This window comes from Neofelis nebulosa, chromosome 11 (genome assembly GCF_028018385.1).
Source record: "Neofelis nebulosa isolate mNeoNeb1 chromosome 11, mNeoNeb1.pri, whole genome shotgun sequence".
Lineage (NCBI taxonomy): Eukaryota > Metazoa > Chordata > Mammalia > Carnivora > Felidae > Neofelis > Neofelis nebulosa.
Genome location: NC_080792.1, coordinates 79,736,248 through 79,751,700, shown reverse-complemented (window position 1 = coordinate 79,751,700; position 15,453 = coordinate 79,736,248). Strand labels below are relative to the sequence as shown.

The window sequence follows — 15,453 nt, the reverse complement described above, 5'->3', positions numbered from 1 at the left end:
GAAAATGGGGACCGGGGAGATCTGGGACCCATGCTTTCACTGGGTTATCTTATCTGAGCCAGAGTAGCAGTCTTGAAACTTTCTTCATGCATAACAGCACCTGCATAGCCAGATAAAGGGTCCACAGCTTATGTGTTCATGAGCTCACCGTCCTCAAGTCCATGGCCCTCCTCACTGCCTAGTGTGAGCAAGAAAGCTCAAAGAATGCATTCTGGGTTATCCTCTGGCCTGGCTTAAGTCCCTTCCGGGCCAGTAGAACCCTTTTGCCTACCCGAATTATTGCCTTTCCGGGAGTCTGTTTCCACCTTTACTCTGTGGATTCCTTTGGAGCTGGAATCATGGCTTATTTTTGTCTTATAAAATCTGTTTTTAAATTACAAAAGTAGTACATCCTCACAGGAGAAAAATTTCAAACAATAAATGAAAAAGAGAAAGTCCCCTTTCGATCTGCTCCTGTTTCCAAACCCACTCCTCTCCCCAGGTGGGACCACTATTAACATTGTGTTGTATATATTTCCAGAACTTTCCATTCACAAGAATAATGATGCCAATAAAAGTGCTAACGTTTGTTGAATGTTTACTGAGTCAGGTGCTATGCTAAGCACTTTCTGTGCATGTTCTCAATTAATTCACAAAACAATCCTATAAGGTCGGTGTTATTTAATTTCCTATTTCACAAAAGAGGAAACCAAGGTGGCGGTTACAAAGTGGTAAAGCCAGAATTTAAACCCAGGCTAACTTCAGGGCTCATGCTCTTAACCTCTATTGTTCTGCCACTTGCTTTGGGATTTGGAATGTCATAGACACTTCTCTATATTTACCCACAGAATTCTATTTCCTCCTTTTTTATTTTTATTTTTTTTAATTTTTGTTAATGTTTATTTATTTTTGAGACAGAGAGAGACAGAGCACGAGCAGGGAAGGGGCAGAGAGAGAGGGAGACACAGAATGTGAAGCAGGCTCCAGGCTCTGAGCTGTCAGCACACAGCCCAACGCGGGGCTCCAACTCACAGACTGTGAGATCACGACCTGAGCCAAAGTTGGACGCTTAACCAACTGAGCCACCCAGGCGCCCCATATTTCCTCCTTTTTTAAAGTTGCTCATTATTCTATAAAATGAATTTTTAAAATTCATTTTGTCATTCTATTGCCATACCTTTTCAAATTTTGCAGTTTTTTATTTCCTTATTTCATCAAATCTAACATTCCATTGATTGTAAGGAGCACCCAGTTTCAGAGATTAAAATGTGAAATAAAATGTGCATCCTTAAAAAACATGTGCATCTTAGAATTAATGTAATATGGCATTAGAGACCCTGCAGCAGATGGACATGCTTCCATACAATTTGCATGTGTATATTTCTACAGAAGTTCCCTGGAAGTAAAATTGTGCACTAAGATGAAGGTACATTTTTTATTTTGATGGATACAATCGAATTTCCCAGGAGACCATTTATTTGTTAGTCATCTGCCTACTATTTACTTAGCACAATGCCTGGCACTTTATAGGTATCCAATAAATGTTTGTTCAGTAGACAAAATGCATGACCTGGCCCAGCAAATGCAAAGCATTTTGAGATAATCACATGTGAAACAAAATACAAAAACAAAAAAACCTCACCACCACCAAAAAAACCATGACAGTGACCGATAGATTAGAATATTTTAGGACCACAAGTGCATACACTTTTGCTAAAGCACTGGCCACGACGTGACAATCGTTAATAAATTAATTAATTTTATGCAGAATGGTGTGTCCAAAGTGATTATAAAATGTCTTACAAAATTATCTATCAAAAGGCTGTGCAATCTTTTTTTTTTTTTTTTTTTAATTTTTTTTTTTCAACGTTTTTTATTTATTTTTGGGACAGAGAGAGACAGAGCATGAACGGGGGAGGGGCAGAGAGAGAGGGAGACACAGAATCGGAAACAGGCTCCAGGCTCCGAGCCATCAGCCCAGAGCCCGACGCGGGGCTCGAACTCACGGACCGCGAGATCGTGACCTGGCTGAAGTCGGACGCTTAACCGACTGCGCCACCCAGGCGCCCCAAGGCTGTGCAATCTTTTAAAAAATACACTAGTAACTAGCATTTTATAACGCCCAAACCTACTAGTCTTGAGAAATTTCCTGAGATCTTATGGTCTGTCATTTTCTCAAACACCTGCAAGACAACTTGCAGCAAAATCACCTGGAGTTCATATTAAAATGCAGACTCTACTCCAGAGCCTACTTCGGAATCATAATTTCCAGGGAATAGGACCGGGGAATCTGCATTTTATTCAGGCAGTGCTTCTAAGGCACACAAAAAGCGTGTGAGCTAGAGCATTAACCGGCTTTAATAGTATGAGTCTCTTAATTAGATTAACACTTTAAATGATCTCTTTGGCTGTCGAGTGCAGGATAAACTGGAAGTGGGTAAAGATATCTAAAATAGCTAATGGCATCACTCATTCCAGAGCAGGGAAAGCGGCCCAGTCCGCCCTCGCGCTGGCACGCCCCCTGCCGGCCTTCCGCAGTCTCGTCCTGACTCCGGCCGCAGCAGCTCACTGCGACTGCGCGCCCCGAGGCCCCTGGAGCCTCCTTTGGGTGTGGCTGCCGCGCAGATCCAGGCCGGAAGCGGAAGTGAGGTCGAGTTAGCCTAAGGCGCTTCGCCCGCTGCTCCCGCCCCCACCCCATATCGCGACGGACTCTCAGACGCGCCGGAAGCGGAAGTTGCCAGGAGGTGGGGGAGTTGTTGGGAAAGTGTCGAGCTTATTTTCGGGCTTCCTGAGTAACGCGGGCTTGTGAAACGGCCGGTCCGTCCCGCACGCCTCAAACCGGTTACCGGCCCGGAGCCCTCTCCCGAGCGGTGTGGTACTCTGGGCTCCGACTGTTTCCCCAGGGTCGTTGTGACCCGTTAGTTGCGGGAGTCTCCTGCCCCTTCCCTGGAGTGAGGCCCCGTCCGGCTTCCCGGTGTCCCCGCAGACCCCCGCCATGGGCAACACGAGCAGCGAGCGGGCCGCGCTGGAGCGGCAGGGCGGCCACAAGACGCCGCGGAGGGACAGCTCCGGGGGCGCCAAGGACGGGGACAGGCCCAAGATCCTGATGGACAGCCCCGAGGACGCCGACCTCTTCCACTCCGAGGAAATCAAGGTGAGGGGGTGGGGGAATCTGGCTCCCCTTGATTAATGTTGAGGGGAGGAACCCCCTATTAGATTCCCCGCCACATCCTCCCAGAAACTTCGTAAGCGGGAGGGAGGAGATACTTAATTCTATTCACTTAAAAGCCAGATGGCCCTGTAAGAGCCCTCTTCGCAGTCCAGGAACCTGTGTCTAATTACCGAAGAGAAAGTCACCCCGAGGGAGGAGGAACTAACTTCGTTTAACATCATTAAGGAGAAAGCAGCTCTGGGACAGCGTTTCAAATTCTTAATTAATTAAGATCGTTGAGCCAGCAGCAGGTGAGCCCCGGTCGCTGCTTTCCCCTTAGGTATAATTAGTTTCACAGCCTTGAGAGATCTTTCCTCACCTTTACGGAGACGGGCCCTTTTTGTCGGAGCTGGTTTTGCAGTTTATTGTCGATTTTGGAGAGAACCCAGAGCACACGTGCAAGCTGAAAAGAGTTACCCAGCTGACTGCAGTTGCCAGAGGCGTTTAGTTCTCCCTGAACTTGTGGTTCCCCCGGCTTCTTTAGAGCAGACTCAGAAAAGGAATTGGACTTCTGGAGGTCAGTAGGTGAGTGAAGTGTCAGTCTGAAAAGGGGGCAGCCAGCTGCTACTCAACCTTCTCTCTCCTCTCGTGTAAAAATATGACATGATATTTTAAACAGACCAAAGCAGACATTTTTAAAAACATTTTTTAATGTTTATTTTTGAGAGAGAGCGTGAGTGGGGGAGTAGCAGAGAGAGGGAGACAGAATCTGAAGCAGGCTCCAGGCTTTGAGCTGTCAGCACAGAGCCTGATGTCGGGCTCGAACCCACGAACCGTGAGATCATGACCTGAGCCGAAGTCGGACGCTCAACTGACTGAGCCACCCAGGTGCCCCAAAGCAGACATTTTTGCAGACCACATTTGGACATCCTAACTGTAGTCTGCTTTCATTCATCAAAACTTTAAAGATGAGCTTTGATTCCTGGTTCAACCATATTCCTGCAAACCGCCTGATGGGGTGTGGTGTTTCCAGCTGCAGGGCCCAGTCCAAGGACACTTAGTGGTTCTGGCAGCTGAAAAGTATGTGGTATAGCCTAAAAAAGGAAGAACGGATCCCTTAAGGACAGGGCAACAGAGCAGGCTTAGGAAAAATGGGGTCTCCCGAGGCCCAGCATGCTCTCTGTTAGTATCCAGTTTGGGCTAGTTGCCTGGCGACTCATTCCACCTTTACTCATATTTTTTTCTCAGATGTTGGGCTAGGTGATCACATTATTTTAAATCCTCACTTGGATCTTGACTTTGAGTCCAACTCGAAAGAGCCTGCTCTTCCTGGGCGTTAAGTCCTGTGATTTGCACTTGCTTTCTGAAATTGTGCATTCCCGAGGAGCTGTGTGCAAAGTGCACTTTGAAATCCTGGTTCTCCAAAGACTTGACATCCCTTCCCCCAGAAATCATCGTGGCCCAAGGACGGCTGTTTAAGACACCACAAGAACCAAACTCCTTTCTTCAAGGAGTAACTTGTTGTTCTGCTGCTGCTGCAAAGCTCCTATAAGAAATATTTAGAATACAGAGGATCTGTGGAGAATGATTTTAAATAGTGTCCGTTATCATTTCCTGAGACGTTACTGAGATGATGTAGCAGAGACACTGAATTGAATGCCCTAGACCCCTAAAAAAGTCATGGATGATTTTAGTACACTAGTTCACCATTTTGGCCGTGGTTATCACTTCCTCATTGGCAAGTGATTTTCCAGTCTGCTATTCTTTAATCTTTAGATCTTGTTAAATCTTAAAGAATGCAGGCTCATTTAAGATAAGCTCCAGTCAGTATTCGAAATGAAGATATTAGAAACTTGCACAATGGCACCTTTTTTTTTTTTTTAAAGAAATTACGGCGCTTTTTTTTTTTTTTTAATTATTTATTTTGAGAGAAAGCGCAAGTCGAGGAGGGACTGAGAGAGGAGAGAGCGAGAATCCTAAGCAGGCTCCGAGCTGTCAGCACAGAGCCCAACACAGGGCTTGCACCCACAAACCATGAGATCGTAGAGCCTGAGCCAAAGTTGGACACCCAACCAACTGAGCCACCCAGGTGCCCCTGCTCAATGACACCTTTAAAGGTCTCTCCCAGCCTGGAACTCCTGCTCTTTTACTGTCTTTGGCTTCTGACTAGGAAATGTGTAAAAGGATCTAAAACCACATATATTTCAACCAGAGTTGGCTGTGTTTATTTCTCCCTTATTTTGGAATACCTCAGTTATACATTACTTCCCGTGCTAGAAGTTATTGTTTGCCATAAGGAGGGTCAGTCTTTGTCTTACCTTTTTCTCCCCGGTGCCTGGATAGCACTTTGTGAATATTTTTTCCCTTAGAATCTGGATTCGTGAGCTTCAAGTTGACAGCTCTGGAATTGTCTCTAATACATTTTCACATACTTCGAATCTTGTTAATTCAGGGAAGAAAATGACATTTGTCAAGCTAGTCTTGAATTCATTGTACCCGCTTCCAAGTGAGTTCTATAGTTTCTTCTAAAATTTTGATGTAGATCTCTTTAAAAACAATATTAACAGCTTATAATTATTAAGTACTTACTACATGTCAGACATTAATGCAGAGCATTTTACACGGACTGTCTCAGTCTTTCACAACAACCTTAAGAAATAGTTGTTTTTGTTATTTTCACCTTGCAGTGGGGAAACCAAGGCAGAGCTGTTAGTTAATGAGTTTGAAAATGAACCTAAGTAGTCATCACTGCCTCTTTTTTAGAAGACTAGACAGGGTAACTGTATGTTGCAGGGAGCCCACTGATGGCTTCCTGTCCCTGAGTAAACTGTTCCCTTTCTAGGCTCCAGAGAAGGAAGAATTCCTGGCTTGGCAGCATGATCTGGAAGTGAATGATAAAGCCCCTGCCCAGGCTCGGCCAACAGTATTTCGATGGACGGGAGGTGGAAAGGAAGTTTACTTATCCGGGTCCTTCAACAACTGGAGTAAACTTCCCCTCACAAGAAGGTAATTGCCTGGGCAATATTCACATATTTGTCTTAATCCAGGGATAGATACTCTGGTTTCTAACTGGTTTCTGCAGAGGAATAGAAAAGGATGTTTTTATAAAATGGATGCTGAATGGAAAATAAACTTGCTTAATGATTCACAGGGTTCAAATCTCATACCCAGTTAGACTCTAGGTTTAGAGCACACTTAGGAGAAAACACTTCTCAGTTATGAGTATCTCACAGACATAGGTTCGACTTCAGATAGGTTTGCTTAGGCAAGACTTCTTCTTCAGAATGAGAAATCTATTTCTAGTGCAGTGGAGAAAGAGCACTGGGCTGGGAATCTTCAAGCCCAGGATTTGGGTCCATGTTGACTAAGCTAACCTGTTGGTAACACCTGAGCCTCAGTGTTCCTGACTATAAGAAGGGAACATTAGACAGAAAATCTCTGAAGTTCCTTCTAAACTTTGACACTCTTTGTATTGCCTTTGTTTGGAAGGTACCTGTTATTTAGGCATCATTAGGCATCAAGGCAAGACCATGGTAAAACCCTTGATCAGGAATCCTAGCACGGACTTCTGTCTCAAATAGTGAAAAACCATCTTCACTAGTGAGTACTCTTGGTGAAACAAAAGGAGAAATTGTGCCCTGCTGGGTGTGGCCTGATCACGGTCACAGGCCGCCTGCTTTTCCACTGGTAATGTGGGTATAGGAGGGGGACACTCAGCACAGTTAGAGTCATTTCAAGCAAAAAGCTTTCCTGGAACCTTGTTTTAGACGTTAAGCAAGCTTCTGTAGAGACCTGTTTGTGGTTCTTGTGAAACTGATCCCGTCTCCTGCCCAGGGCAGACTGACGGTAAAACTCGGCAGCGTGCAGTTTATCTTGAGTTGCTGTCCTCTTTGGCCTCCCAGATGCCAAGTGGTATTTTGCGGGCAAGTTGAAAAGGACGAGTGCCTGTTTGTTGACCTTTTTTTTTTTAATTTTTTTTTCAACGTTTTTTTATTTATTTTTGGGGCAGAGAGAGACAGAGCATGAACGGGGGAGGGGCAGAGAGAGAGGGAGACACAGAATCGGAAGCAGGCTCCAGGCTCTGAGACATCAGCCCAGAGCCCGACGCGGGGCTCGAACTCACGGACCGCGAGATCATGACCTGAGCTGAAGTCGGACGCTTAACCGACTGCGCCACCCAGGCGCCCCATGTTTGTTGACCTTTTGATGGTAGGAATGTGGATTCCTGGCATTTGACCAAAGTGAGTCCTTAAGGAAACCTTGCAATGCTGCTTTCTTACGGCTTTTCTAGATTGAGGTCATTATGCTGAATTGCCTACAGTGGTTAAAAATGTTTATTCTTTTGCAGCTAAACTCTTCACATAAAGGTTTGGTTTCATCCCATGGCCAGTTTTGTAAGTAAGCTTAAGCGGGCAGCTCACCCAGCTGAAATCCTCTGCTTCCTTTTTCGTTGCAGCCACAATAACTTTGTAGCCATCCTGGACCTGCCTGAAGGAGAGCATCAGTACAAGTTCTTTGTGGATGGTCAGTGGACACATGACCCTTCTGAGGTACTCTTCCTCCTGCCCTTGGTCCTCTGACTGCCTTCACAATCCTAACAGCTCACTTTCCTCTACCAATTGTTGCCAGGTCTCCTTGTCCTGCTGGTAAAAGTCGCTGTGTGTGGCTTAGCTAGATGACAGTGTTAATTGTCAGACTTATGGGCAAACTTGATGGAGATGAGCAGGTTGGCCAGCCAGGAATTCTAAATCCTCTAAAGAATAACTCCAGAGACCTTCCACGTTATGATTTCTGCCTGTCTGTCTCTTCCCAGCCAATAGTAACCAGCCAGCTTGGCACAGTTAACAACATCATTCAAGTGAAGAAAACTGACTTTGAAGTATTTGATGCTTTAATGGTGGATTCCCAAAAGTGCTCCGATGTGTCTGGTATGAACACAGTTACTTTATACCACGTGTGTGCAGGTGGGGCTGTGCAGTCTAGAAATAGTCCTGTTTCTCTTGCCTCTCACTCCTGAGCTTGAGCTGCCCTGTCATGTGGATGTTTGTAGCTCCCTAAAGAGCCACAAAAGTGATTCCTAACGCCGTCAGGTCAGGTTGTTGAAATCTAGCCCCAAGGGAGCTGTAAGGCATTTTTTTGGTCATCTCCAGTATTCAGTAGGCCGCTTAGCCACGGAGGGCAGATGGTGGAAGCAGAACCAGAGCTTGATCTCGTGCCAGGGGCAGGGCCAAGAGGCCCTGGGAAGTTGCACTGGGTCAGTGATGAGCCAGCTCGAGCTCGGGGGGAGCCTGCCAGCTCCCTGCCTACTGACGACCCTGTCAGGAGAGTCTCAGCCTGCCAGGTGATAAATGGCCACTTCAGTGATCCGGGCCGTCACTTATATGGCATATTAGCACCTTGCCAGAATCCCTTTGTGGGGAGAAAGAGGCTAACCACAGGAAACCAGCTAGCTGCACAACCTGCTCGTATCATCCTTAGAGAACTTTGCGAGAGTCAGCCAGGCCTCAAGCTTTCAATTAATTGCTTTTCATCCAAACCCACAGGAAGAAACGTAATACATACAATTCAGGGGCAGTGATGTTTTGTAATCTAAGGCATCAGTGCCAACTCCACTGCCCCTTTTGCAGGAGTGTAAACAATTCCTTGGACCCCTGTGGGAGGCAGTGAAAAGATTGTCCAGGATGGGACCTGACAGTCTAAGAAGACGGGTTCCGTGCAGTTTGCAGGATGATTCTTCATTGTCAGCTGGTTGGGCCTGGAGCTTCTGCCCCCATGATCTCTTACTCTTACCAGCTCAGAAACCACAGTGGTAAATTGACCATGGCGGGCTTGCTGTGGCTGAAAAGCCAGCTTGTTGAGCAGGAGTTGGAAATCCCAAAATAGTGTTCTTCTCTCTGGATAGCTAACAAATCTTTTAGAGAAGCCATTTATTTCTTTGTCAGATAGGTGGGAATAGGAGGATGGAGAAAATGCCCAGTATCCCCCACTTACTGATAAATGTAACTTTAGGCCACATACCAAAGCTTTTAGTCAAGTTTCTGCAGCATAGACCACCTGGGGAAAGAAAACTGGCCCCTAACTGTTGGTAAACCAACATCAGGCTCTCCATAGACCTCATATTTAGATACTCATTTTCTTAAAATATGTATTTACTCCTATTGGCTCAGTTTTCTACGCTTGTTTTTCTCCATTTCCTGCTGTCATATGGTTGGGGCATACGAAGTGAGCCTGTACCCTAGAAAGTGACGTTGAGGGAATTGGCAGAGCGGGGGCACATCTTCCGCCCAAGGATTGGTCGGCCAGGATCCATCCTACATGTCCTTTGACAACAGCTCAGTCCTTTCCAGCTGGTCACACATCACTAAGTGAGCTACCTCTGACCTTATGAAATGCTGCACTTCCAGAAGCTTCTTAAAAAAAAAAAAAAAAAAAATTTTTTTTTTTTTAATGTTTATTTTTGAGACAGCATGAATGGGGGAGGGTCAGAGAGAGAGGGAGACACAGAATCTGAAGCAGGCTCCAGGCTCTGAGCCGTCAGCACAGAGCCCGATGCGGGGCTCGAACTCCCGGACCGTGAGACCATGACCTGAACCGAAGTCGGACGCTTAACCGACTGAGCCATCCAGGCGCCCCTGCAGAAGCTTCTTAATATCTGTATAATCAAGACAAGCAAGGGTTTGAAAGGAACCTGAGAGTGGTGGAGTCAAAGAGCCTGTAGAGATTAGATTTATCAATTTTTTAGTTTTGGTTTTAGTTTTGAAATGTGCCAGTGCCTCATATAACTTGTTTTCACCACTGTGTCTATAAACAGGCTGCTATATCTTCCATTTTATTCTGGCTGGTGGTGCTCAGACCTTGGGCTTAGCTGCTTAAGCCTCGCTTGAAGCCCTGAGCGTCTTTGCAGTATTTGCCAGCCCAGCCCAAGGCGAGCAGCATTGTTCTGCAGGGCATGTCAGGTTAGGTTACTGAGAGCAGCTTCCTTGTTAGTCTGACCCAGAATCACCAGCTTTGCCACCACCGCTATCTGCTGCCAGGGCATCTGAGTTCATGCTGAATTTTATGCCAGTCACCCAAATTCCAGAAGAGTTTTCTCATTGCCTCTACTCTTCACCTTTGGGGCCTATATATATTCTTCAAGGGAATATAAATCTGTGTTGAGGGGACGAGGAAAACTGAACGGTGCCATAAATTCAGTGAGACTGCTCCTAGACCTCATAATTTTCAAAGTAAACGTCCTGTCACCGTCTCCCGACAGAGCTGTCCAGCTCCCCACCAGGACCCTACCATCAGGAACCCTATGTCTCAAAACCAGAAGAACGGTTTAAGGCACCACCCATTCTCCCTCCACATCTGCTCCAGGTCATCCTGAACAAGGACACGGGGATTTCTGTGAGTACATAGGCGTCTGTCCAGACCATCCTCCACCGTCCTGTTGTGCTGCTCCCCTTTCCAACTGCCTCTCGGAAGCGGTTGGGAAAAAGGTTTCAGTGTTGCCCGTTGGTATTAACTGCCAGGGTCCCCCTCTGATGTGGGAATGGGCTACCGGCGAGATGTTCCAGAGTGTGGGTGCTGCTCTCCGGTTGCACAAAGCCTTTCTGAACTTGTTTTCCTAGTGCTTCACTCTTGCCTCAACCTAAGCCCCATTCCTTGTGAAACATGACGAGAAATCTATAACCATTCCTTGTCGGTAAGCTACTTAGTGGATCTCCTCCTCTGGCCCCCAGACTTCAGTATCTACTCTTAATCACCAAATTGTTTTCAGAAATGTCAGTGCTCTCGGATTAAAACTTGGGGGATCTGGCTGACACACATTTTCTCTGGGAAATTGATATTATTCGTAAAAAGAAGTATGTGTCCTCCAGGATCCTGAAGAGCACCCCATTATTACCTTGTTAATTTTCCATTCCGTTTCACTAAACATGCACAGCACAGCCCTAATTCTTGGGAATCTGAATGTTCTTGTGCTTTGTCCAAGCCACCCCCTGAAAGTCCCATGTTTGTGAGGTGATAAAGCAGCCATGCTGCTCGTGGACTCCACATACAAGCGGGTACACGTGTGCTACGATGCAGAGCCAAAAGCATCCGTGTGCAGGCGTCTCCCGCAGCGGTCATGGTTTGCCCTGGGGACATGGTTTCCCAGGCACCGGGTGGCCTCCCCTCCGTCCCCCCACAGTTATCCATTTCATTCTTCATGCTTTCTGAATCCTACAGACATGAGCTTGCAGCCCACTGCTCGGGAATGTTTAGTATAGATTTATCTTCCCGCCTTCTCTAAAAGTGTATTCATTGGACGGCTCTCTCTTCTTCTCTTTCAATAAGAAGATAGCCGTGGCCCACACTTTAGAGGCCAAGGTAAAGCCTGACTGGAGACACACACCAGTGCATCCAACAGGCATGCAGGGAGCTCCCCTTAGTTAGACCATAAGGCACGACCCCCTCACCTCACCTGTCAGAACAGTCTTTCACTACCCAACTTAAGCAGAAAGGGGCATGAGAGCCTGCCTCCTTTCCATTGATACCTGGTGCTGTGCAATAAAGGGAGAATCTTCTTGATTTCCAAATCCTAAATGCTCATGTCTGCTTTTGTTTCTCCAACAGTGTGATCCAGCTTTGCTCCCCGAGCCCAACCACGTCATGTTGAACCACCTTTATGCACTCTCTATCAAGGTAATGACACTTCTGTTGCTGGTAGAGCTGTGTTTCTCAAAGTGTGCTGTGAGGCCCCCTAGCAACAGAATTAACTTGGAGTACTTATCTAAAGGGCAGCTCCTGGGACCTGGTGCAAATCCACAGGCTCGGGTTCTGAAGGCAGAACAAGAGTGTTTTTATTAAGCCCTCTTGATGATTCACACACACACACACACACACACACTAAAGTTTGAGCTCTTGACTTGGTACCACCTTTGATCATTTCCACCCTCTTCCTCAGGATGGAGTGATGGTGCTCAGCGCGACCCACCGGTACAAGAAAAAGTATGTCACCACCTTGCTATACAAGCCCATATGAAGAGCTGGGAGCCAGCGGTGGGCTCCAGGAAACAGTGTGCACCACCAGGCTCCACGCGTGCATGCTTTCCACTAGAGGGAACGGACTGTAAATTTCTCATTTCACACTCTATAAGACATTTCATCCCCACCGTAGTCCGCTTGAAGGTTTGTTCCAGGCACGGCAGCTCCCAAAGCACCTCGATCTGTAACAGTCCTCTTGGCACCCTGCGGCTGTGAGCCTTGGGGCTCACCGAGGCCGAGGACAGTGAGGGAAAGCAGAGGGTCTGCTGCCCCCACACCACAGTGCATGAGGACAGGTGCAGTTCTGAACTGGTCGTGGAGATTCTTCTTCAGCCAGAAATGAACACTAGCCACTCTGCTGGGAAAATCTAAGAAGCAGGGTCTGAGGCCACGCAAAATTTCTAATCATATGTGCATTTTTAAGACCATCAGTTTGTCCCTGTTGAGGCCTGGCTGTGGAGGCAACAGCAGGTACCTGTCCTCTGAAATCAAAGCAATAGATGGTCTCCTGTTCTCTGCTCCAGGGAGATATAATTTCTGTAGAAATTAGAACCTGTCTGATTTCCAGATGAAGTTGTACAATTGTTTCTTCTGCTTTTGTGCACTAAGTATTTTTGTTTTGAACCAGAGGTGGCTGAGTCTCTGGCCTTAGGGCAATTTTTAAATCACCCCAACTAGAATATAGATCATGCGAACTGTATTCAGCAATAATCTGTTCTTAGAACAGACTTTGAAAACTGCTGCCGGATTTCTCCATTAAGCTGGATGATCCTATGGACTGACCACTGTTAGCTGGAAGGTTGTCCAGCTTTTTACTCTAATCGCAATGAGGGGACAGTATTACCATGAAAACTTGGGAGGAGCACCCTACCCTATGCCAACTTGCTCAGGACCTCTGTCTTTACTTAGCAACGAAGGCTGTAGCAGTTGCTGTCGTTTATTCTGGGAGGAACTTAGAACTTGACAGCAGCCTTCTAAATTCATGTCGAGAAGACATTCTTTGGACCAAAGCAAACCTCTTCACACTCGGCGTGGTTTCCGGGGAGATGCTCAGACGTGCCCATTAGTGCAGGTTCCTGTCCTCAAGTCAGCAGAAGCCATGGTTCTGCCCTGTGTTCTTGCTGGGAGACGGAGGAACAAGCTCCCTGGTTGCCAGTATTTATTTGGTAAACCTGAGTCTGGGATACCCTTTTTTGTTGTTACTGTTTTCCAAACACTGAATTATTGTCACCTTGACGTACAGGTTTCAATAAAGCTTTGTAAAGATAATGGGACACATGCTTGGAGGAAGCTTTGATTTTACTCAGTCATTTGGAGAAAAGACTGGAACGCATCCGAGGTTTACTCGGTGAGGTGCTTTTCAATCTTTGTCACGTCTTGCGCTCATTGAAAATGGTACGATCCTCGTGGTACTCTGGGGTGAGTGACAGGGCGGCTCTGGCTGCCCCCAGGACTGAGGACCATTCCCTTGACCTACGGGTTTTGCACGCAGAATTTGGAAGGCTGTTAAGAAGCCTGTAAAACTGAGTTCCTTTGAGCCACTCAGTTTTGAGGGGAGACTGAGGAGAGGCAACAGTGAAGGTTCCCAGTTTGGGCAGGTTGATGGCATCTCCAGGTCAAAGGTCTTGCCACCTCTTGCTTATCAGTGAGCACCACCACAGGAGCCTGGGATCTGGACACCCTTGGAAGACGCCAGGACATTCTGGAATCAGCGTTCTCATCGGCTAAAAGGAGCTCTGTTTGCTCTGCCAAACAAGATGGAAGATTACAGATGACATTGTAATAAGCCTTTCCTTCCCAAGTGCCAGGAAGTATTCAAATAAATGTATGAGAAAAGGGAACTTCTAGGTCATTTGGTTTACTTGAGGTGGAGAGTGGCCTAGAAAGCACTCCTACCTGGGTAACTGGCTGTCTCACCCTGAAAATCCAAGTGATGTGGGAACCCTAGATTTTGGGGACTATAGGGATTTTAAGTAGACTGTGGAAACATGCAAAAATCCTCTTTCCAAAACTGGATAAAGTATTTTTAAAATACAATGGAAAAAATTTACCTAAGCTCAAAAGTATAAAAGTGATGTATTCAAGCACCAGAAAAGAAACTTGGTGAGCTGTGAGCACAGGCCCTATGCCCTGGTGGGGACTGAGGGAGGGTGCTGGTGGGGCCCCTGCATGAGTTGGCCCAGGAGGGCACTGCCCTTTCTGTGAGAGGGATTAGAGAATCTGGCTGCTAGCCTGAGTCAGAGTCAGAGCTCAGAGGAAGCCATCAACCCCAGACCACAGGGGGAAACAGTAAGAACTTAAAAATCCACTGTAAAAACTAATTGGGAACCAGTAAACCCTGTGAGAGCTCTCTGCAGCCCAGAGGCCACAGGAGACCCCCAAGAGAGACCACCACTGTGGTGGAAGGATGCAGGCATAGCCACTCCATGGGACCAAGGTATCCGCATTCTCTACAGCAGTTTGTGTATCTAAAAGACTTCCATTTTCTTTAAAAGGCAACACAAAGGAAGTCTCCTATGGTTCGAAAGACTGCTCACAGAGCCAAGTGAAATCCTCAATACCCAAGAAGCTAGAGGTAAGGGAAATTATTTCATGGATGTGAAATCACAGGGTCAGAGGAGACCCCAGATCACAGAGGCAAAGCCAAATGTAGAAGTGAAGTGTCCTATGACCCAGGTAGGCAATGCTTTATTAGCATTCCCATTACGGGTAAGGACTGGTTACATGGTTAAAGCTTAACCCAAATTGCTTTTGAATGAAGATGTATTTTTCTCCCGGAAATCTATGTACAAGTGAAATTTATAGAGTCAAAGGTAAGGCCTTTAAATTACTAACATGTAAAATGGTATGGGTCATTAGAATTGTATGTCAAAATACAGAAACCAGAGATTAAAGGACCCAGGCAAAGCCCTTTCCTTCAGCTTTGCTTATGGGTGTAAATAATGTAAGGGAAGTCAGTAGCACTCCGAAACCAGGTCAAACCCTGACTTCACATTAAAGTTGGCCATTCTCCCACTGCCCCCTCCCTAATGAGATTAGGGATGTTGATCCAGTTCAGTTGCTGACTAGCTGTATGACCTTGGGCAGATCACATGGCCTCTCTTAGCTTGACTTCCTCTCCTGAAAAATGAGAGGGATTGGACTAGCACTAGATGATCCTAGGGCTCTTTCCACACTGGGAGCCACAAAGCCTTTACGACATGGATGGGATGTGGCCACAAACAGGAAGTTAAGAGGCTGGAAAAGCAAAAATGCCAGCCCCCTCAACTCGCTTAATTAGGTAATTTCCAAACTCCAAAGACCAGGATTAAAAA

At 46.4% G+C, this 15,453-nt stretch overlaps 1 protein-coding gene across 1 annotated transcript; it reads left to right on the top strand.

Annotated features, from left to right (window-relative positions):
• The first annotated feature begins 2,696 nt into the window (after positions 1–2,696).
• On the top strand, positions 2,697–13,980 carry PRKAB1 (protein kinase AMP-activated non-catalytic subunit beta 1). Its single transcript, XM_058691137.1, has 7 exons — positions 2,697–3,133; positions 5,973–6,136; positions 7,587–7,680; positions 7,944–8,058; positions 10,386–10,519; positions 11,729–11,797; positions 12,060–13,980. The coding sequence occupies exons 1-7, from the start codon at positions 2,975–2,977 to the stop codon at positions 12,135–12,137; spliced, it is 813 nt and encodes a 270-aa protein (XP_058547120.1). The 5' UTR covers positions 2,697–2,974; the 3' UTR covers positions 12,138–13,980.
• Positions 13,981–15,453: the final 1,473 nt, after the last annotated feature.